We start from the raw sequence: 21,219 nt of genomic DNA, 5'->3' as shown, positions 1-21,219 counted from the left end.
GCAAATAGGGTTGTCTCTGTATTTGCTTTTAATCTCATTCCAGATGCCGTAATCACTAACTTTTCCTTTTGGATGTTTGTTTGTTGCAGGGTCCTCCGGGTCCACCAGGACTCCAGGGTCCTGTTGGTGCCCCTGGTATAGCTGTAAGTAGCTTATTCAGAGCAAACCCCAATCTTGCCATAACTCATCTGATACTTAGAAGTTCTTTGAACTGCATGCTCCTTACTCAGGAATATATTTCAAATCATTATTAACAGTTCCATCATTGTCCTCTTACATGCAGTTGTTTATTGTAAACAAGCCTGCATAGGTGTTACTTTATTTCAGATTTACAGCAGGGCAATAATTTGAAGGAATTATTAAAAATGAAATAGTGTAAACAGCAAATGGGGCCCATCCTTTCAGTGAACTTGTTTGATGGTTTGTATGACAGCCAGTGGTAAAATCGGTACCAGATGCATTTAAAAGAGACTATCTCTTTTTAAAATCCACCTGATACCAGGTGGATTGATTTTTATTTTTATTTAGAAGGCTTTGAATTCTTCTACCATGAAGACTGGTAGAACTATATGCTACTCATATTTACTAATATGTAGGTATTCAACAGCTAGAGTGTTTATGTCAATGTGAAAGAGAAGAGGTTTTCAGGGAAAATTTTTGTGAGATATGCAGTATTGTTCGACCTACATTAAATCAGGACATATGCTGGTATTTATTTGTGTAACAGATTTCATTCAATCAAGGCGGTGTACCTGCATTTGTAAAGACATTAGGAGTGATTCTGAGCCCTCTTGTAGATGTTTTCCAGTGATTTCAGTGGAGCTTTTTCTGTTATTATCAGACCTGTGATATTTTTGGGTTTTGCTGTTTCCAAACAGGGAGGTGACGGGGAGCCAGGCCCAAGAGGTCAGCAAGGGATGTTTGGGCAAAAAGGTGATGAAGGTCCTCGAGGCTTCCCTGGCCCTCCAGGCCCTATTGGCTTACAGGTAAATTCCTTTGTTATTTTACTCTCTACCTGTAAGAACCTTGATTTTCGTGTCAGAAACTGAATGAGTATTGTCTTCTATTAAATAAATGATAGCATTAGTTAATAAGAACTGAAAGATCCCATATTGCTAGAGTTCACGCATAAATAGCAGATTTCATGCTGAAGGAGATTGGTAAGATGCTCTGAAACTGAACTCCTGGCTACCATAGGCTTTAGAATTTCATTCAGTAACTCATTCATTTATAGAGTCCAACAATTTCTGTTTTAACAAGAGCACTTCTTTTTATTGGAGATACACATTTTTAAATAAAAGATTCAACCTGGAGGAGTATTTAACATGTCCTAGTCATTTACTGTATTTTCACAATAGGTTTTGGCAACATAGCGTGTTTCTCAATGATACCATCACAGACACTACTTGTGTTCTGAAAGATTAGCAGAACTCCATGATGCTTATACACTGCTGCCATCATTGGCAGGTTCCTATAGTTTCATGTTTCTTTCTTTTAAAATTGTTATTTTATGAGTCAAAAACCACAAAGCAAGCATATAGTAAAATGTGGGCTTCTCACTGCTGCATCCAGAGAATTACAGTGGAAAAATCCTACTTTTTCAAAAATTTAATTTGCTTAAATATAGCAAAACAAAGAACAAGACGTTCAGGACCTTTGATTCATTTCCATGTAATTAACATTAGAGGACAGAGCACTTTGAAACTATTTCTAATCCATGCATTAACCTGTAATATGAATCATATATACTCTCTCTTAAAAAATGGAAAATCATAGCAATAATGTTTAAATATATTAAACAGTATGTCTCCTTTCTATCCACCATGTGTGAACTGACTCATCTCTTTTGCTAAGCCGAACCTTAACCTGTACCTATCATTTTTAAAATTCTATTTCAATGCAGTTCACAAAACTTACAGTGAAGTTTTTAAAATATTGCAAACCTCCATGGAAGATAAACAGTTCATTACTGCACCAACACATATGTTTTGTGTAGATTCTTATTGCCTTTGAAATTGAAAACATCTTTATTTTCAGGAATAATAACTCAGAAAAAAAAGATTCCTAAATTTTATTATGAATTGTTAAGTTTTTTACTATTTTAAAGAGAGTGAAATAAAATTATCCTTGTAATTTTTCTCAGATCTAGGATACTGTTTCAATTGATGTTTTTCAATAAAGTCCACCTTAACATTTTAAATTTAATGAGCACTAAGCTACATAAATATCAAAATCAATTAGGTTGAGACTTATGCAAATGAAATATTTCAAATAAGGAATTTTATTTCTCTGATTAAGATTTTAATTTGAATATGTTGATCCATGGACCAAGATCCCATATATGCTAATGGTATTGAAGTACCATTGAGAAATCAGGAGCTGCTTTTATTCAGTAATGCAATTCTCATGGTAATTATGAACTGTTGGGGAGCAACAACTTTCTGTCTTATATATAATATTCCATGGTAACTATATCACACTTAGTCCAGTTAAATTCTACTGATATTTACACTGGACATTAAGTAAAAAGTATTTTTGTTCATAAAAGCGAACATTGGTAATTTTGAATATTTATTACCTTAATTATGAATTTCTTTGCTATTTAATTTTGATAGTATTTTTAAAAATAAGGAAGTTTCTTACAAAAAGAGTTGAAAGTAAAGAAAATCTGAAAAACTCTATGGGCCTATCTAGGTTATCTTATAGTCAATTTATGGCAATTTTACTTAAATTTTGAAATATTAAATTACAAACACCTCAATTAGTTCTTGCCAAAAGGAACTGAAAGGACTGCCAAAATACCATGTCCAATAATGCATGAAATACTGATTCAGTGAAATCAGCTGGAGTTTTTGAGTGTTGAAACAGGAGTTCACCGAATGGCTTTGGAAAGTCTTTTCAAAGACAGAAATCTCAAGTAAATGTTTCAAAGACAGAAATATCAAGTAAAGTTTCATAAATACCTCATCTGCAAGCAGTTGAATGAGCTGTTTAGGTCTATCATGACCATGCATCACAATGGATAAGGCATTCAACTTTTTAAGCTAAATGTCTTTTTATGTTCACGGGGTAGAACTTAGTGGACTGTTGGCAGCTGGAAGATCTAGTTTATTTGAGGTGGGATTCATCTCTCTAAAGATTAGTCATCTAGTCCAAGTCTAATCACTCTTTAGAACAATTTGCTACAAAATTGTTATTTAAAACTCCTCACAGTGAAGGAAACAGTTAAAGTCAAATCAAATTTCATTTGTTGAACTATTACAAGGTTACAAAAAGTAAACATGAAGAAAGTTAGAAAGTAATAAAACCACCTGTTATCATAACCCTGGCATTACTACTCAGTATGTACTGTAATCAATACATGTCACTGAATATAGTATTATCAGCTATGGGCTTCCATTTTAATAGAATACAGTCTAGTATCTTTTAAAATAAGCAAGGATTATATAGAAAAACTACTGTGTCACCACATGAACTAAAGCTGGCTTTTTTTCATGCTGATTATCTGATAGTAAACAGGCTTTCACAACAACCACAATGTACTAACAGGTCAGCCAAGTTTTCGCGGTAGTAGACAACAGAGACACTGTGGTGGTGCATTCATACCCCCCTTCTTCCCTGGGCCACTTGTTGATCTGGGCCGCTTGTTGATCTCTTTAAGCGGCCTCTAAACCACTCATTCGCGACAGACACACATCATTTTTAGAAAAGTATTATCTTTGAATTTTGACAAATCCTTCTACTGTTCAGATTGTGTCAAAGTAGGAGGGCAGCTGAGGAATGGATATAGTGCTGGCTAAATTTATACTTCATACTTTTTTATACAGCTTTGTAGCAAAGATGGCAAATTGTACTTTCCAATCTGGTTAGCTATAGTTTGATACATACTTTGAAAGTAGCAGAACCCAAGAGGTGAGTCTTAGAACCAGATTGTAATATAATGTAAATCAATATAATGCTATTGACTCCAGATCCAGGGGATCTGCTTTTTGTAGAAGCCAAGCTTTGATCCTACATTTAGGAATTCCCAGCTTAGTGGTGATAGTGCTTCTAGCTGGGGTAACATTATACTAGATATCAGTATTAGCATCAGCTACAGTTTTTTCCTTCTCTTGGTATTTGTTACTAGTCAAACTTGGACACTTTGCTTCTAAGGATATGTTTGCATAACCCAATGCAATGCCCCTCAGCAGGATTTACCACCTCCACTGTACACCGTATTAAAGCAGTTATACAGCTTCCAGTACTCAGGTAGTTTAGACATCTTTGCATACCACTTCATTGTACTGCACTGATCACGTTTTCTTCACATATATATGTATCATAGCAAAAATCAAATTATCCAAATGCCCACCTGGGGTCTGGATAATGATGGCAGTGTTTTTTAAGTCAGCCACCCTAGCATTTCTGTGTCCATTTTTTTTCAAAAATTTTCTACCTCACCTGCTTTAAACATCCTAGGATTACCTATATATTTGCTGTAATATAAAAAACTCCTCTTCTTTTTTGTTTTAATGCAAATAGGTTTTGTTTTCTTGTTCCCCCTGCCCAAGTTTCCAAGTTTCACATGTAGATCTGATTTATATTGTTTCATATTGATTTATAACTCAGCATTCCAGGTACCCTACTAATAGTTTTCTTTATTCTTCCATGTGTTTTAGGGTCTGCCTGGCCCACCAGGTGAAAAGGGTGAAAATGGTGATGTGGGCCCAATGGTAAGACTTCTTCTCCATAGGTCACTCTGGGGCCCATAAATATCATCCATGTGTTATTGTCTTTCCTCTGTAGCTCACAATTTGATAAGCTACTTCTGAATTTGGTGCCTGACCATGAAACATTTTGTGTAACGTAAACTCTCTCTGGGCTTTACTTTGCTTTCCCACATCTATCTCCTCATCTTTAATATCAAAATTTGTGTAATGTAAGAAAATACTCTGAAGAGTAGGTAGCAAAGCAGATGCTATGTGTGTCTGAGACAGGACAGTGGCAAGCAGTTTCAGGAAAGAAAGAGAAAAAGGAGAGACCACTGCACCAGAGAGTTGGAAGCTGCTTTTCTGAAATTCAGGGCATTGTACCTTAGCTTCGGGTAATTGCAGGCCAGAAGATGGTAAACACTACTTAGCTATGTTTTCTCTGTTTCTCTGGGTAATCTTGAGACTACATTTTCCAACTATTTATACTGTTGACAGAATGCCTTCTGGGCTGGTCCTGACTGAAATGCAAGCTATCTACAGTACACATTTGCCTCCAACACCCTATGCCAAGCCTGGATGCTTTATTATTGCCCATCTGTAGGCACCATGGTGCAGTACTGTCACATGGCTGTTACCAGACGGATAAGCTACTCCAGGGTCTTTGTACAGTGGAAGGGATATGCAGGTAACCTGCAGGGAAAATACAATGCAGGAAACCAATCCTCAGGAGTCCTAAGCATCAGATCATTTCCAGCTCAGGTACTGTGTAATATAGCCCGGATCCCCTGTCACCTTGTGAACTCACGCACTGGGCAGCAATCTGGCCCTGCTGTTTCCGTAGCACTGCGAAGATTAAAAGTCCTCTCCGGATTGAGTATATTATTTTTATGGGCCAAAAAAGCCCTGCTGGACTTAATCTTTATGATTGTAACTATATCAAATTGTCTCTTTGATACAGGGTCCACCTGGCCCTCCAGGTCCAAGAGGTCCCCAGGGTCCTAATGGAGCTGATGTAAGAATTAACCTATTTTTTTCTCTCAGTAATTCAGTAATAAGTACTATATTTGTGATAACTATATTTGGGATAACTAACATCTTTTATCATTGTAGGGTCCTCAAGGCCCCCCAGGCTCAATCGGCTCTGTTGGAGGTGTTGGTGAAAAGGTGAGTGTTGATAATATCCTCCTAGAAAGAGAAAACATTGGAATAGGAATATAAATATACATTTTGATTCTTCTTTGGAGCTATATAGCTATATTACAGTTCCCAAATATCCTTCATTGACATAGTAATTGTTAATAGTGATCTAGCTATACTCCTAATGGCTGACTTACCATAGTTGGTCTTTTTATTTCACATTTTACATCACAAAAATATTTAACAATCAGAGGAAAGAGCTTTGGAGCAGAAGAGGTAGTTTTCAGGTGAAGGATTAAAGTAAGGTTATGGTGATTTCCTTAACTACATAATTTGATGCCTACAGTGACATTATTGGCTTCAAGTGATTTTCATTTTATACTAGTGTAGCTTAGAATATCATGTAGCCCTCTATCTGGAATGTTAAGAATATAAGCTATTATCTAATGTATAAGTGAGGTGAAGCAGACCTGAAGCATCAATACGTATCTGTTCCTCATACAGCTAGATACAGTTCCAATAAAGTCAAAGGCTGGAGGATGATTTGTGTTGGTTGAAAACCTGACTTAAGACTGATGCTATACAACATTCATTCATCAAAATTATTTTCATTGCTATTTTCAGTTCTCTATTCAGAAAATTTCCTACCTGTATATGGGGTAGTGTTTTTCTCAAATTTCATATCTTAACTGAAGAACATGTCAGATAATATCTTCCTTTTTCTTAAAGGAAAAATATTGTATGCAATAGACGTAATGGCTTATTTTGTGTGATTTATTTGAATCACCAGTGTAAACTATTATAAAATCTGAGCAAACACAAGATTCAAAAGTCTCTCTTGAAATTCTTATTTATGTTTATTTTAACAAGTTCGACGACCTTAGCCGTATCATGCGTGTAAGCCTAAAAGCATTTTGCTGTAATGTTACAGATTTAATACAATTTTTTGCTTTAACTTTGGATTTGGAAAGAAGATTTTGAAAGGAGCAAAAAGTGAAGGAAACAGAATAGAAATATATTCCAGGCCACTGTGTAAATAACTTATTGAGAAACTATGTAGATTGCTCTTGAGTATTTAAGTATTTGCTACAGAATATCATATATATTCAATGAAACACTGATGTCAATGAATTCTAGAAAAGACATCCCTAGGAATGTCTGTATTGGTAGTTTTTCAGAAAGCTCACAGTATTGATAACTTTTCAGAATGTGAAGCAAGTTCTCCCTTTTTCTTCCTGTCCCATCAGATAATTAAATGCACGGGTACCTTTTCCCTCATCTTCCTCATACACCATTACTGAAATTCAGCACTTCAGAAGTCCTAACTTTTGCTCCCTTTCATTTATCCACATATTCTCTTTGACACAGTGTACCAGTATTGTGCCTTTAGGTACAAATCCATCCCATCTATGAATTTACAAATAATGACTTAAGTACCAGGTCAATCAACATCACTTATATTTGTCATGATCCTCCTCTTGATCACTGTCCAAAAGCATGTCACTCTGCTTCACAGAGCTTTTAGGTATTCTTTCTTTTCACAAGATAAGAAAGTTGCCATTGTTTTCCCAGGATCATTTGTATGACTCATAATAAAAAAAAAAAAAAGAAAATCTGCAGTTCATCCTAAAGTATCTCACAAGCTTCTTGTTCCTCTGTGATAACAAAAGATCTTTTTTATGATGCTCTTCAATATTGTTGACATCTACCATAAAATTTTGGTTGTGTGTCTAGTTTTTTTTCACTAAAATGTCTTTTCTTTAAATAACCCTTCACTTATATTAGGGCCATGCCAAAAGGAATCACCAACTTCTAATCAGTATGACCAAACTATTCTTTCAATAGAATCTTCAGATGTTTCATGATTTTTTTCTACATGCCCATCAAATAAATCACTTACCAGTGCTCTGGGATGTGGTGAAGAGAGTACTAGAATAATGTAATATAATATATGCCTTGATGGAAAAATATCCTACTTTGTCCCCCTTCTTTGTCTTTTGAGATCAAAGGGTACTGAGCCCAAGCAGATGAAGATATTAACTTTATACTGTAGTTTTTTCATGGTAGCACTGCCATGTCTTAAGCTGACAGTGCTTCATTGCATTCCCTGTTTCTTAGGATGTGGCTCTAAGCATCAATCCACCTCTTGGTAGCAGTGGCATTCTTGTGTCTTCAATCTTTTTTACCCGTAATTGCATAAGATATACAAATATGATGTCCCCCCGCTTGATTTAATTATTAATAAGGATATTCCCTCTACTCTCCCAATTTTGTGACATTGTTCCTCCAGCCTATCTTAAAAGAGAGTTTGGCCTCATGAAGAGCTGCAGGATTTGTTTTTTCTCTCTGGGAAGAGAACCAAAAACATGTCTGAATGTAACAGTTGGTAGAGATGGCAAAAAAAGTTATTGAAAAAAGAGAGTCTGTATGTCAACAGAACACAGAAAAAAATGGGCACTGTGGGAAGAAAAATTCTTCCTGTGAGCACTAGGGTACAGAGAAAAATGTTTATTATGAGAACACTACATCCAGAGTAGCACCCATTATATTCACTGCTTTAAAAAAAAACAAATTACTTGTATAATATTGTGGCCCATTGAAGTCAACAGGAATTTCACCATTGGTTTCAATCACCTCTGTAATTTTTACTGTTTCATGATCAAATTACATTCCGATCATTTTGTAAAAACATTGACTTACATTGAACTCCTTTCTCCTTTGCTTCTCCCTGTGACTTTTCTATGTGATTTAGAATCCCTATTTGTCATAATCAGCCCACCAAATTTAATTCAAGAATATGAAATTTAGACTGTTCATCACCGGTTGTCATTTTTATTTTCTCTTGCTTATTTCCCATATTCTCTGCATTCACACGAAGAAGTTTCCAAGTTTATTATTTTGGAAGTTTTTATTTCTTCTAATTAGTTTCCTCCTCCTTCTCAAGTTTTAGTACATGCCAGTTTTTCTCCTACTTAGGACATCTTCCTTCTTAATTTCAGTTCCATTTAATGACTACTGCAAGCTCAGAAATCATGAAGAGTTGTTTTTTCAGGAGAAGTTCCCACAATGGGAGGACAGTTCACATTTTTAAACAAACATACATTTTTCTCTTTTTCTTTTTTTCCCACATAATTTTTCCCCAGTATGTTTTTCTTACTATATCAGCATGCTTTGGCCTCTGCATCCCTTTCAGGAAAGACGTATCATACTACAGATAATGCAATGCAGTGCTGATTGTAGAGTGTGGAAAAACATTTTGGTGTCCTCCCTGACACTATTGGGGAGTGAAATAGATTTGTTCACTTTCATGTTTGAATGGTTAGACTAGGAGATACTTTGTCATTAATACCAGGGTTTCAAAGCTCCCTTATCTTTTGGCAAATTATAAAAAATTTTTGTCACAGTGACATGTATTTTTAAACTAGCTTGTATTTCCTCTGCTGTACACACAAAGGCCTAAATGTTCAAAGATATCTGCAGCACAAATGTGCATGTAGCCTTGCATTATTAATGCCTGTAGCCTCCATGGAGCGGTCTAGAAGTCTTGAGACTTACACTCAACTAGAAGCACTTAAATCCAGCTTCCACCCAGAGATTCTTCTCTTTGATGTGCTTATAATTAAGAAAAAGCGGAAAAACAAAATGTACGAACATATGCTTATCTCTAATTTGATATCAAAGGCCTACCATGCAGATATTCTACATACCCATTAAGTTGCTTGTGACTTCTCAAAACTGGGCCTTAGATGTTTTAAAACATCTAACAATTTACAACACAGAGAGGAAACAGAACAAGTAACATTAACCTCACACTTCTCTTCCACAAAGCCTAATAAAATAAATTTGCCTTTTTAATTTGGGCTAATCTGTGATAACTGCACTGAGTACTGTGCCATTCTTCCACCCTTTCTCCCTTCCACAGCATGCGTTAAACTGGGAGAGTCAATGAGTAATGCAAAATGAGTGTCTGCAGAACCTATGCTTAGGTTCTTTCTGTAGCCTCTCAGAATTTAAATCTGCTTTACTATATGGAAAAGTCTGATGTTAGAAAACCACTACACACATCTGGGTTTATACTCCTTCCTATTATATCATTCTAAAATAATTTTTAAAATAGTACACTAATAAGGAGTCCAACACAGTAAACAAGTGAAATCAATAGTTTACATGTTTAATCAGTCATTGATTTATACTGCAGATGGAAGTGAGAGGACAAAATCAATTGAGTATTCTGGCCCTAAGTTTAAAAACATGTCTGAAAATTTTGCTCAGACATCTTTATGTGTGCATATCATTTTTCCACACACCTCTGTGTAGGCAATTGCTAAGGTACTTAATCAAGATGTGTCAATGACAGTTTATCCTACCTGAATATCTGTCCTAACAAATTACTTCTAATAACTTTACTCACTTACTGTGATCTCTTCTCATCCTTCTCCATCTCTCCAACATGCTTGTAAACATAAGCATTCCCAGAAAATATAGCACAGCTTTAGAATTTCTCTCTTGATTAAATTTATCTCTCCACAGAGCCATAATATATGTAACACAGTCACATATGCATACCTATGTGAAAAGGGATTGTCTTCTAGAGTCACAGTTCTTCTCTTTTCTTCTACCTTGTGAGGATGGCAAAAAGGAGCAAAAGTGTAACTTGAATCCTTTTCACAACCCATTCAGTTGCAAAGTTGCCTCTCATTCTTACAAAATAAATCACCACATCCCAGAATTTAACCAAAAGGTAGCAGCCTTCCATCCACTATGCCTCTGTCTCTGTGCTTTGTATGGACAGTTCTCTAAAACTGGTCATAATAAGGAAAACAAAGGACTTTTAAACTACTGTCCTTAGCCTGATTCAAATCATTCTGCTTGCTTAATCCAAGGAGGTTTTCAGAATTAAACATGTCCATGATATGACATGACTCCGTGTAGTTCAGAATTTCTGTCTTTGCTTGCTGAAATCCTGTCAGAGGAAGGCTATGCCTAAGAAAGACCACACTAACTTTTAAAAGACCTGACCTGATAACAAAAGAGGAGAAAAATTCCAGAGGCAGAATAAATCTATTATTAGATCATAAAATCTATTTCCCAAAAGAACATGAGATATTTCCGATGGAGAAGGTGCATCAGATTCTGAATTAATACCATCCTTACCAAAAATGTGAAGAAAGACAAGGGCAAACAATAACCTACAGATTGCAGTTTTTAGTGGCTATAAATATGCACTCTGTAAATATATATCAGTTACAATCTTCTCTATCAAAACATTGTTTAACTCCCTTAACAGCTGTCTAAAACAAGTACAACCTTCCATAGTACCTAATATTTGGAATATAAAAATCAGTGTCAGAAAAAACAAGGACTGCATACAGGCAAGAGTCACATTTTTTAATAGAGCAATGATTTAGATGTATTAATGTGAGATGAAATTTTAACTGGTCTCATCTTTCACAGATGCCCTTTAAGGGGAACATCTTGACATTTTCTAGCCCTTCCAATTTTGCTATCTTCCACACTGCTGCTTATTGGGGAGTTACTATGCACAGAGCTCATATAGGCTGCCTGCATCTGCCAATTTCAACATGCGTGCTATAGCAGGATCCCCAAGATCGCAGGAGCACAGTGTTCCCCCTTTGTCCCCAAGTATAGGTCAATAGGTCAGAGAAAGCCCATCGTCTCTCTTGTTGCATGGTATCATAAAATGAAGATGTGTTTGTCAACAAGAAGGGTAAAGAGTGGATTACAAATAAAATGTGAATCATCATAAATTACAATAACATTTGGCAGAAAGGCAGAAGACGAACTTAATCTCTGAGAAGCTTAGAAGGGGATTATACTGGCACAGGTACTTGTCAGGCAAGACTTGGCACAATTGGCACTAACACTCACTTGGTTAGTCCTGCAATGGGGACACCTCTTGAAGGGGTCTATATTGTGGACTCTGTTAGATATAATCTATCTACTAACTTGAATAACACCAATTTGTTTGCTAATTCCAGACCTCATTCTCTGTTGCTACATAGATCTAATTTGATTGATAGTAGGCATGGACAAAAAAACAATACTAATGATGCTGCAGATTCAGTAAACCCTATGCAGAGGATAAGGAAATAAAGATTATGAATTTTCCTAGAAAACATACTTAATGCTTATTGACCTGAAGTATCCACTAGCCTTTTTTTTAAAAATAATGAATGCTATATCATAGAAGCAAATGAATATTAAGTACTAAAAGGGATCATTAATTTTTAAGATTACTGCAAATTTAAGAACGTCTAATAAAACATACCACAGTTTCTAAAGGCAAATTCATCCTTTAAAAGTGCCCTTTCTAAAGGACATTTTAATATTGCTCCTAAAATTGTGGTAATCTGTTAATTATCCAATTCTGGAATTCAGTTGGGTACTCAGATCTTCTTCCATTCATCTAATGTAATATTTACATTGGGCCAAATTCTGGACTCAGTGAGGTCATCGTGCTGCCATTAGCTTCTATGAAAAGAAGTTCAGTATCTACACCATAAGATTTGTTTAAAATTCATATTTTATGATTTATACTTTTATACTGTCTGCGTGGAAATGACAGACATGCATGTTGTACTAATTGAATTGTCATAGAATAAAGAGGGGCGTGCAGGTCATACAGGATATGAAGAATACACAAATTTATTCCAAATCTGTGTTTGAGTTCAGTAGAGGGGATTGGGTGAAATGCATTTTCAGCACTGAAATACTCTTGTTTATAGGCATAATTATTGGCGAGGCTCATTTGGTTTGGAAAAAGAATATGTATGGGGGAAAATCCCCCCGTTAGCAGTTACATTGAGAAATCCTTTGGAATAAAAATATATAGTTCTTATCTCAGCACTCCATGACAATCACAAAGCAGATTCTGTTATCCTTTCACAGATTTGTGTGTCTGTGATGCTAATAGCTAAATATTCTAATAACAGAGTACTTTTCTATAAAGGTTTATTTATCAGACCACTGAGCTAGAAAATAATCAGTCATAATAAACTTTAAAATTAACAATTGCAAAGACAGCCTTTGAGCCAATACTGTGTATTAGCTCAAAAAGAGACTGAATTAACTTAAACATTCACTTAATAGTGTATAATCTTTGACTTGCACAGATTTTCTTCACATGGTGTCGTCCTCAAAGCCATCTGCTTTACTTAACAATTTCCATCACCAGTAAAAACATAGTGTACACCTTTGTGGCCTGTGATGAAAGTTTTACTAACTGTTATGCTATTATTTTATCCTTATGTTTTTCTTTATATAATTTTTTATTTGAACAGTAGCTATATTAATAATATCTTCACTCCATTGACATTAATTTCCAATCCATATTCTCTTATTTGTACAAACTCACTTCCAGGCAAAATGTAGCTTCTAGAGAAAAAACCAGTCAATATACTTCTTTGGCTTTTCTGTGACTAGAAAGAAAGATGACAAACAGGAAATTTGCAATACGTGGTATAACAAAGGGGAAGATCTTTCAAAGCCCAAAGGGAAGGTTAGTCTCCCTGGCTCACTAAAAGCTTAGTTTGATATATTCTCTCTAAAATTTCAGATTCCAGTTCTGCAAAACCATATGTAACTCAACCCGCTTTAGGTAGATCAAACAAAAGACAGTTTCTGTAAGCTGTTCACATGAATAAGCATGAGAAGAATATGCAATAATAGAAGTAAATTCATAGAAATATTCTCCCTAATGGCTCATCAATTTATCCTCACACATTTACAGGGTGAACCTGGAGAAGCTGGTAACCCTGGACCTCCTGGAGAATCTGGAACATCTGTGAGTATTTTGGTTTTGTCTTTACTATTAACCTTTATTATGGTGAACTAAGGTATCTGGTAGTGCTTGCTTTAGAAAGCATTTAATCAGATCACTTGAGTACTTGTGTATGTTTTCTTTAAATTTTCAGTGAAGAACTTACACCTTTAAAGTGCAGTTTGTTCCCTTATAATTATAGCCACATCTTGTATTAACACCTAGAGGACAAAGCTGAAGACTTCCTAAGAGAGTACCTATTTGTTCTTCCAAAAGTATTAACTTTGACATGCATGTTTTTCTCTCTGAGGGCAGTTCATTCATGCAAACTGGGTGCAGATGTTGGCACTCAACCTGAGATTCACAGGTTTTCCAATCTGAGGCTGAGGTCCTAATTTCCCATTCACATGCCAGCATTTATTGATGAGTAACATTGCCCAGGTCTGAAAAAAAGTTTTGCCATTGTAATCTTTTTTTAGACATTCAATTTCCAGATGACATTTTCATGTTCATATGTTTTCTACAGGGTCCAAAAGGTGAAAGGGGAGAAAAAGGTGAGGCTGGTCCACCTGGAGCAGCTGGACCGCCAGGTGCTAAAGGACCTCCAGGTGATGATGGGCCTAAGGGTAACCCAGTAAGTGAGCTTAATAATTTTAATACAAAGCACTGTGAAGCACTGCTGAAGTTGTGCTACATATAGAACTGTACATAATTTTCTACATTTGAACTAAAGTCATTATACGCTTCATAAAATATTTGTGATGATTGCTACCTGCTTGTCAATGGATGACACATTCCTTGGTTTTTTTCCTGATTTATCTAGGGCCCAGTTGGTTTTCCTGGAGATCCTGGCCCCCCTGGGGAACCTGGTCCAGCTGTAAGTATACTTAAAAAAAGGTTTTAGGTCCTAATCTTGGTTTGCACTAAATTCTAGTTAACCCTGCCTCTTCCTTGTCTGGGGATGAGGTCTTGCCTGTAAGATCTGTTGCTTTTCTGTTCATGTATTTCTTAAGGCTTAAAAAAGGTTTAGAAATCTTTAAAAAGTTTTGAAAACTAGTGTCCTTAGGAAAATGCTCTGTAGAAAAATAGTGCTCTTATATTTGTATATGAAACTAAATTACTTAATTTAGCTGAATTTTGTATTTTGTTTATTTTCCCATGAATTCTGTAGGGTCAAGATGGTGTTGGTGGAGAGAAGGGTGAAGATGGTGATCCTGGTCAACCTGTGAGTTGTTTCTGTCATTTTATTTCAGCTGCATGTCCTCTCCTATGCTAAGAAAGTATCTTTTGCTGAATCAGTGGTTTCTATACATTCATAGTGTTAAAAATATTTTCTAAATGGATGCTTTTTCTATTATACTGAAAAATATCTATTTATTTTCTTGTAGAGATAGAACTGCCCATATTATAATCACAATCAGAAGCTCAATTTCTTTTAGAAGTAGAAACAAATGATGTGTTAAGGATTTGTGCTGGAGCTGCTGAGAAGCACTAAAAATAGAGCAACTCTGAGCATAAGAAAGGAATGCTGCAGCCAAATAATCTTCATTAGCTGACCTGATGAAATGAAGCAAAAACCTTGGTGTTTCTGTTTTAAGAAAGTTAAGAAGTATCTGAGCAATACCCATATTAAGCATCAAAGTTCTTATATTTCTGTAATTCCCATATTAAAACATCATTAATTTAATTTTTTATTGCAAAAAGATAGGGTTTCCATTTTGGAAAGTCTCTTTCTAGCTCTGGAAGTTCTGATTATCAGGGAATTATCCTATACAGTACGGTTTGAAAATAAAAAATGCTAGTACATTGAACATATGGTTGGAAGTAAGTCATAAACTGGGGTTTACCTGCAAACTTCAGGAAATTAGTATCTGTACGTCTTAACAGTAAGTACTTTTAGAGTGTTGTGTTCCTGAAGAAAAACTTATCAAACTGTTCAGCAACCCTGAAATATTTAAGAGTATCACAGCTTACCAAGATGGAGTAGCCAAATGGCTATCAGTGCACAAAAGATTTTTCAAGAGAAAGCCACCCACGGGGCAGCTAACTCACAGATGTAAGTGAAAAATTTTAGCAAAAATAACAACTTCAGCACCTGAGAAAGCAAGAAACTTCTTAATGGAGTTAGGCAGTAGGCTAAGACTGTATGTTACTTCTGTGCAGCCACTTTCTGCTCTGAAATGTTTTGTTGCAAACGAGAAAAAAAAGGATTGCATTTTGTACAGTAACAAAAGCTGTTAAAAATTTCAAAAGACCACCCTAAGAAAGGATTTGTGGAATAAGCAGGTATACTTCTCTATGTATTTATGGTACTTACTTTCTGTCCATTGCAAGGGGCCAACATATTGCAGATGTTTGTGGCATTTTATAAAGATAATAACTTCATCCTTTGTTACCACTGAGTTTATCATTTTCCACTGCAGGGCCCGCCCGGTCCTTCAGGTGAAGCTGGCCCACCTGGTCCACCTGGAAAAAGAGTAAGTAATTTCTTGTTTTCTCTTGTACATTTCTCTTTCTGAGACACTACGTTTTAGAGAATTTCAGCTACTTGTTTTCCATGTTGTGACACTCATATATAACGTTTGAAGTTTCTTTTAAGTAATGTAATGAGAGAAATGAAAAAATACAAACAGCAGAGAAAACCCTTTAATATGGGTTACATGGAAGATGGGAACAAAAATACATAGGGAAGAATGCATTCCTTATCTATAAATGCATCTTTTCATCCAAGTTAATTCAGTGTCCACTGTGGTAAGAATTCAGTGTCTGCTGAATTAGTTTGCTAACAGGAGTGAGTGATTATGGGTAATACAAGACATCATCCTTAGGCACATGACTGCTGGCAGGGAGCAGGAAGAATGTGTCTGCTTTGGTGTCTTTAGCCTCTGAAATAAAATATTTTCAATGCAGCTTTTGTGCAAACCTACGTCATCCCCTCTGCATACAAAATTAACAAGCAGACATTTCTGTAACTTATGAAGTCATTCCATTATTTCTAAAGTCTTTGAAGCTTCACAGGCCTTACAAATGTAGCTAATCAAAACCAGTAAATAACGTTACACTTACAGAACTATAGTAGATGCACCAACCTTTAGGTCTGCTTCAGAGAGCAATTAGCTGCCGTTTTTACACTTTAAAAAACAAGGGAGGGGGCATCATTAAATGTAAGCTGAGAGCTATTTAACAAAATGTGTTAAATTGCTCCGTTTAATAGGCTTGAGTGAACTGACATGCCTAATTAGTTTTATCTATTTTACACAATAATCTATTTGCTCCACCAACTTGCAAAACATTTATAATACTGTAAATGATTATGGTAGCATTAGCAACCTTATCACTAGAACTGAAATACAGCCCGATTGAATATTAGCAATTAGTATGTTTGTTCGACATCAAATTAGAACTTCCTGCTTTATTATACAGAAAGGCAGTAGCTCGTTCCTAACAGATTGGATATATTGCATCTGATTGTACCTAGACAAAAAACGCTTTAGAAATACAAATATCACATCACCTGTGGTTTGACACATTTCCAATTTAGGGAAAATGTATGGCTAGATATTGCCAAGTAATCCCATTCCTGAATTCTGAAGAAAACATTTTGTTGACTCAGATTCTACATTATTTGAGTACCTGAATGTTTCAAGCTTGTAGAGAGTCTGCATTGTATTGATACTACACCAGAGAGAAACAGTGAAGGATTGAAAGCTTCATACTTTGCTGGCAGAATGAACATACAACTGATAAAAACTAATGAAGAACATTTTTTATGGTAGAATCAATTTCAACAAAAACCCCTAACAAGTGTCCTTTCATCCAGAGTAAGACGGACATATCATTTCAGTAGTAACACTGCTGTCTATTGAGGTGTAGCTCTGGCTATACTACTAGAAAGCAACATTCCACCCCATTTTTTGTTTTTCTGTCTCTGAAATGACAAGCTGGCAGAGCTCAAGATTCATATTTTTAAATCTAGTCCCTTGAACTCCTCAACTGTAGTCTCCATATTTTGGTATTCATTTTCATTCCCCTCTTCCCCTGTATTTTGGAACTGACCTGAACTCAGTTTCACTGCCTGGTCTTAGGAAATTATGTTTATTACCAGGTTTCAGAGTTTTGAGCAATCTGTGTCTAGTATTGCCAGTTACAAAGAGGTTTCCCCAGCTTTCCCTGTGAAACAAATTCTAGTGAAAGACATGGACATAAATAGAGTTTTCCCATTTTATCTAAGAGACTTCAGCTAGAGATACACACTTACAGTGACATTCAACTAGCAAGTGAAGGTCAAGAATAAACTATTTTTCCTAGTTATTGGTGGGTAACGGTAATAGGATTGCTGTCAGTTGCTGAGATATGCCAATACCAAAACTGTTTTACTGTGGTGCTCTAAAGGCTTTGACAATAAGTACCAGAACCGTGCAGACTCAGCAAGGGTCTCATGGTCAAGAAGTATAGTGAATTTCTTTTAAGAAATACCACTTAGGAAGTACATGTCAGAACAATAAGCCTGTTCCAGATTCCTACTTTGAAGAGGTAAAATTGACTAGCATGCTAATGACCAGTTAGCTCAAGTCTAAACCAAAATACAAGGTTAAATCTATGGATGAAACAAAAATGGATCATTAGAGCATCCACAAAATGTGTACCCTAATTAATATATTACTTTTCAGACCTAACAATTGGTCTTCCAGAAGATATTTCCACCACTGCCTTTCAGAAAGTCCTAATACCACAGACACACTGGTCTATCCCTTATAAAACTGAAAGTATCTTCAGAACGAAATCCTATATTCAGATGAATGACTAGATTAAATATATATATTTATAGGTCAAAACCATAACCTATGAAGGGCAAACCTTGTGACATAGTCATTGATAAAGTCTCTCAAAGTGATTACATATATTCTTGATTTTTTTTAATCTTCATTAAATCATAATTAATATTTTACAGATCCTAACTTCTGAAATGATACGTGCATGTACCAGATCAGATAAATACATGCTCAGAAGGCTTTACACATCTATGTAGTTATGGTGCAAGTAATTATAGTACTTGTGCGTGCAAATCTGGCATGGATTTGTGCACATACTGTTTAGAAAATTAGAGCTATAAAATCTATCAAGGGAAACATATACCTGAAGTGATTTTATCATTAACAAATGGAAGGCCAAATTCTTTAGCTCAATGCAAGAGGGGATCAATGCCCAAAACACCAACTGATTTAAAAATATATATTCATTGGATCAGACTTTCAGGGACTAGTTTAGTATTGGCTAAAGTCTATTTTTGAATTCAATGATAAAATGCCCTGTAACGAATTAAAAAAATAGTAATTCTTTTAAAGAGTATCTTGTCCATGAAGTAAAAGACTATGCTCAATATTTCCTATACTACAAGAATATATATACACCTTGCTTTACTTGGATAGTCAAGACAGGTTTTTATTCTGTATAAATTTTATCTTGGTTTATAACTTTTAATAAGAGAAGATACTAACAATAAAAATACAGGAGTAAATGTTGGAAATATTTTGAGGAAAAAATATTGCCCTTGGTTTAAAACATTTTTTTTATACTTGATAACCCCCAAAAAGGATATCGTTCTAAAATAAAAGGAATGTACTCAGAAGCATTTGCTACCCTTTCTTAGGCAGAAATAGTCAGCTAATGGAATACTGATGGCAGAATGTGAATGAGAATAGTGTAGAAGTAAAAGCATGTCATAATTGTTATTGAAGTCAAACAGAAAACAAAGTTATCAATTGCATAATATACATTTTTTATATATATGTTCTTTCATAATTATAGATGGGAAAACTTGAGCAATTAAACTACAATATTTTAGTGCTAAACTTAGCGTTCTAGCTGGCCAGTGCTAACAGTTTTGTATCACCTTTCTGAAGAATGTTCAGCAGCAGTTAAATATAACATTTCCAAAACCCATATTTTTATGTTAAGCCATCAAAGCCTTACGATGCAAATGAAAGAACTTTTAAAGTAAACTTATACTATTTAAAGAAATCTGTTATAGGTACTTGAAAAATTGATCAACTTTCCTAGTATTCCTGATTCAACATAGCATACCAGCTTGCTAGGAAACATGCATTTGTTTCAGTTTGCAGATTTCAGTGCCCATTTAAGCATCTTGCCCAATCAAGACCTCAGAGACTAGACGCAATGGCTACCACTTCATCAGATGTCATATTTACTTTACATTTATAAAAATATCCAGCACAATAAGCAGTTTGGTAGAGGTGGCCCACAGCAGATCGCTGACTTGACTTCTTAGCTATCCAGGACCCAACTCTAGCCTTACCAGTTCTGTCTGATTTAAGAATGGCTGCTCTTCATCAGGACATCTTCCTCTCACTGTGGGCTTTCCATCATCAAATCCCTTGACAAGTTCTCCACTGATGGAAATCAGCCTAGATTCTCTACAAAACTTGAGGCATTACATGTATGTATATTACACTCCAAGCTGAACAGACAAATAGTCTAATACAGCTTTGGGACTAGGAACCCCTTTTCTAATCCTTTTCCCATTATATGCATTAAACATTTGTAATATTGCCATTTGAATTTCTCTATCTGCAAAAAGAGAAAAATGAAACTTGCCAACCTCACAGAAGGATGTGGCTTCTGAAGCGTTCTTAAATGTTCTGAAGGCAAAAACTGCGTTATAAAGTTAACTTTATTGTTGGAGCAATCTAAAGACAACCAAGGAGTTCACAAATTGCTATGGGCTTGTCAGTGAGAGTTCTCGGCTGTAAGCTTTCCTGTTGCTCATAATAGCATCAGCTTTGACCAACAGCATACTGTGTGAAGACTGTTTTTCTGAAGAGGTGTAATGTTTTCCAGCTTCTCCTTCCAATGTAGCAAATAAGTGAGTTGTGATCAATGAGAAGTGGAACATCTCGAAAGGCCTCCTGATCCAATGCCTGCTTATCTAGAAATGTAGATACAAAGACCGGATTACTCTACAGTTATGTTATTACTATTTTTTTCTGAAACTTAATTCTTTGCACATACTTTTGGGACTTTTTTTTGGTGTTTTGCCATAGAGTACTGGGTAATATCTCTAGTTTGAATTAATTGATTTCTATCTGACAAATGTTAAAAATAGCACAAGGAAAAGACACCACCAAACAACATTCATTCTTAAAACAAGTAATATATACAATCAATAAAAATCAACACATGCTTATGTTCCTCTCAACCTTTCAGTCTGCTAGGCCCTTCAGCTGTGTTTTCTGCTGTTTGGCTGTTTTCTTTATTAGAGTCAATTAGATGTCTAGATCACATACACATAAGGCTCCATATATCAATCTAAAAATGTTAGAATTTAAAGTGCAAGACTAAGATACATTTTTGTTCTAAACTGGAGGGCATACTGTCTGCTTTCAATAACAGAACAGATGTCAATACTGCAACAAAGCCAGCCTCTAAATTTTGAGAAGCAAAAGTTTATTTGGTTAGTTGCCTTTATATAGAGTTGCATAACTTAGAAAAAAAGGAGTTGTTTCTAGGAAGGAGATTTTTTTCTATTTTGGCCTCAGCATCTTGCTGCCTCAGCAGGGTGCACACACCACTTAAAAATTAAGCCCATTT

General features: G+C 35.5%; 1 protein-coding gene across 2 annotated transcripts in view; it reads left to right on the top strand.

Annotated features, from left to right (window-relative positions):
* Positions 1 to 21,219, top strand: part of COL11A1 (collagen type XI alpha 1 chain) — a 165,482-nt gene that overhangs the window by 126,449 nt on the left and 17,814 nt on the right. For both annotated transcript variants that reach the window (XM_075156450.1, XM_075156448.1), the window contains 10 exons: positions 90 to 143; positions 879 to 986; positions 4,662 to 4,715; positions 5,653 to 5,706; positions 5,805 to 5,858; positions 13,582 to 13,635; positions 14,138 to 14,245; positions 14,435 to 14,488; positions 14,783 to 14,836; positions 16,035 to 16,088. In XM_075156450.1, the coding sequence (XP_075012551.1) occupies positions 90 to 143; positions 879 to 986; positions 4,662 to 4,715; positions 5,653 to 5,706; positions 5,805 to 5,858; positions 13,582 to 13,635; positions 14,138 to 14,245; positions 14,435 to 14,488; positions 14,783 to 14,836; positions 16,035 to 16,088 (648 nt within the window). The remainder of the gene's footprint in view (positions 1 to 89; positions 144 to 878; positions 987 to 4,661; positions 4,716 to 5,652; positions 5,707 to 5,804; positions 5,859 to 13,581; positions 13,636 to 14,137; positions 14,246 to 14,434; positions 14,489 to 14,782; positions 14,837 to 16,034; positions 16,089 to 21,219) is intronic.

Source organism: Calonectris borealis, chromosome 8 (genome assembly GCF_964195595.1).
Source record: "Calonectris borealis chromosome 8, bCalBor7.hap1.2, whole genome shotgun sequence".
NCBI lineage: Eukaryota > Metazoa > Chordata > Aves > Procellariiformes > Procellariidae > Calonectris > Calonectris borealis.
The sequence above is the reverse complement of the archived record's forward strand: the minus strand, read 5'-3'. Positions and strand labels throughout refer to the sequence as shown.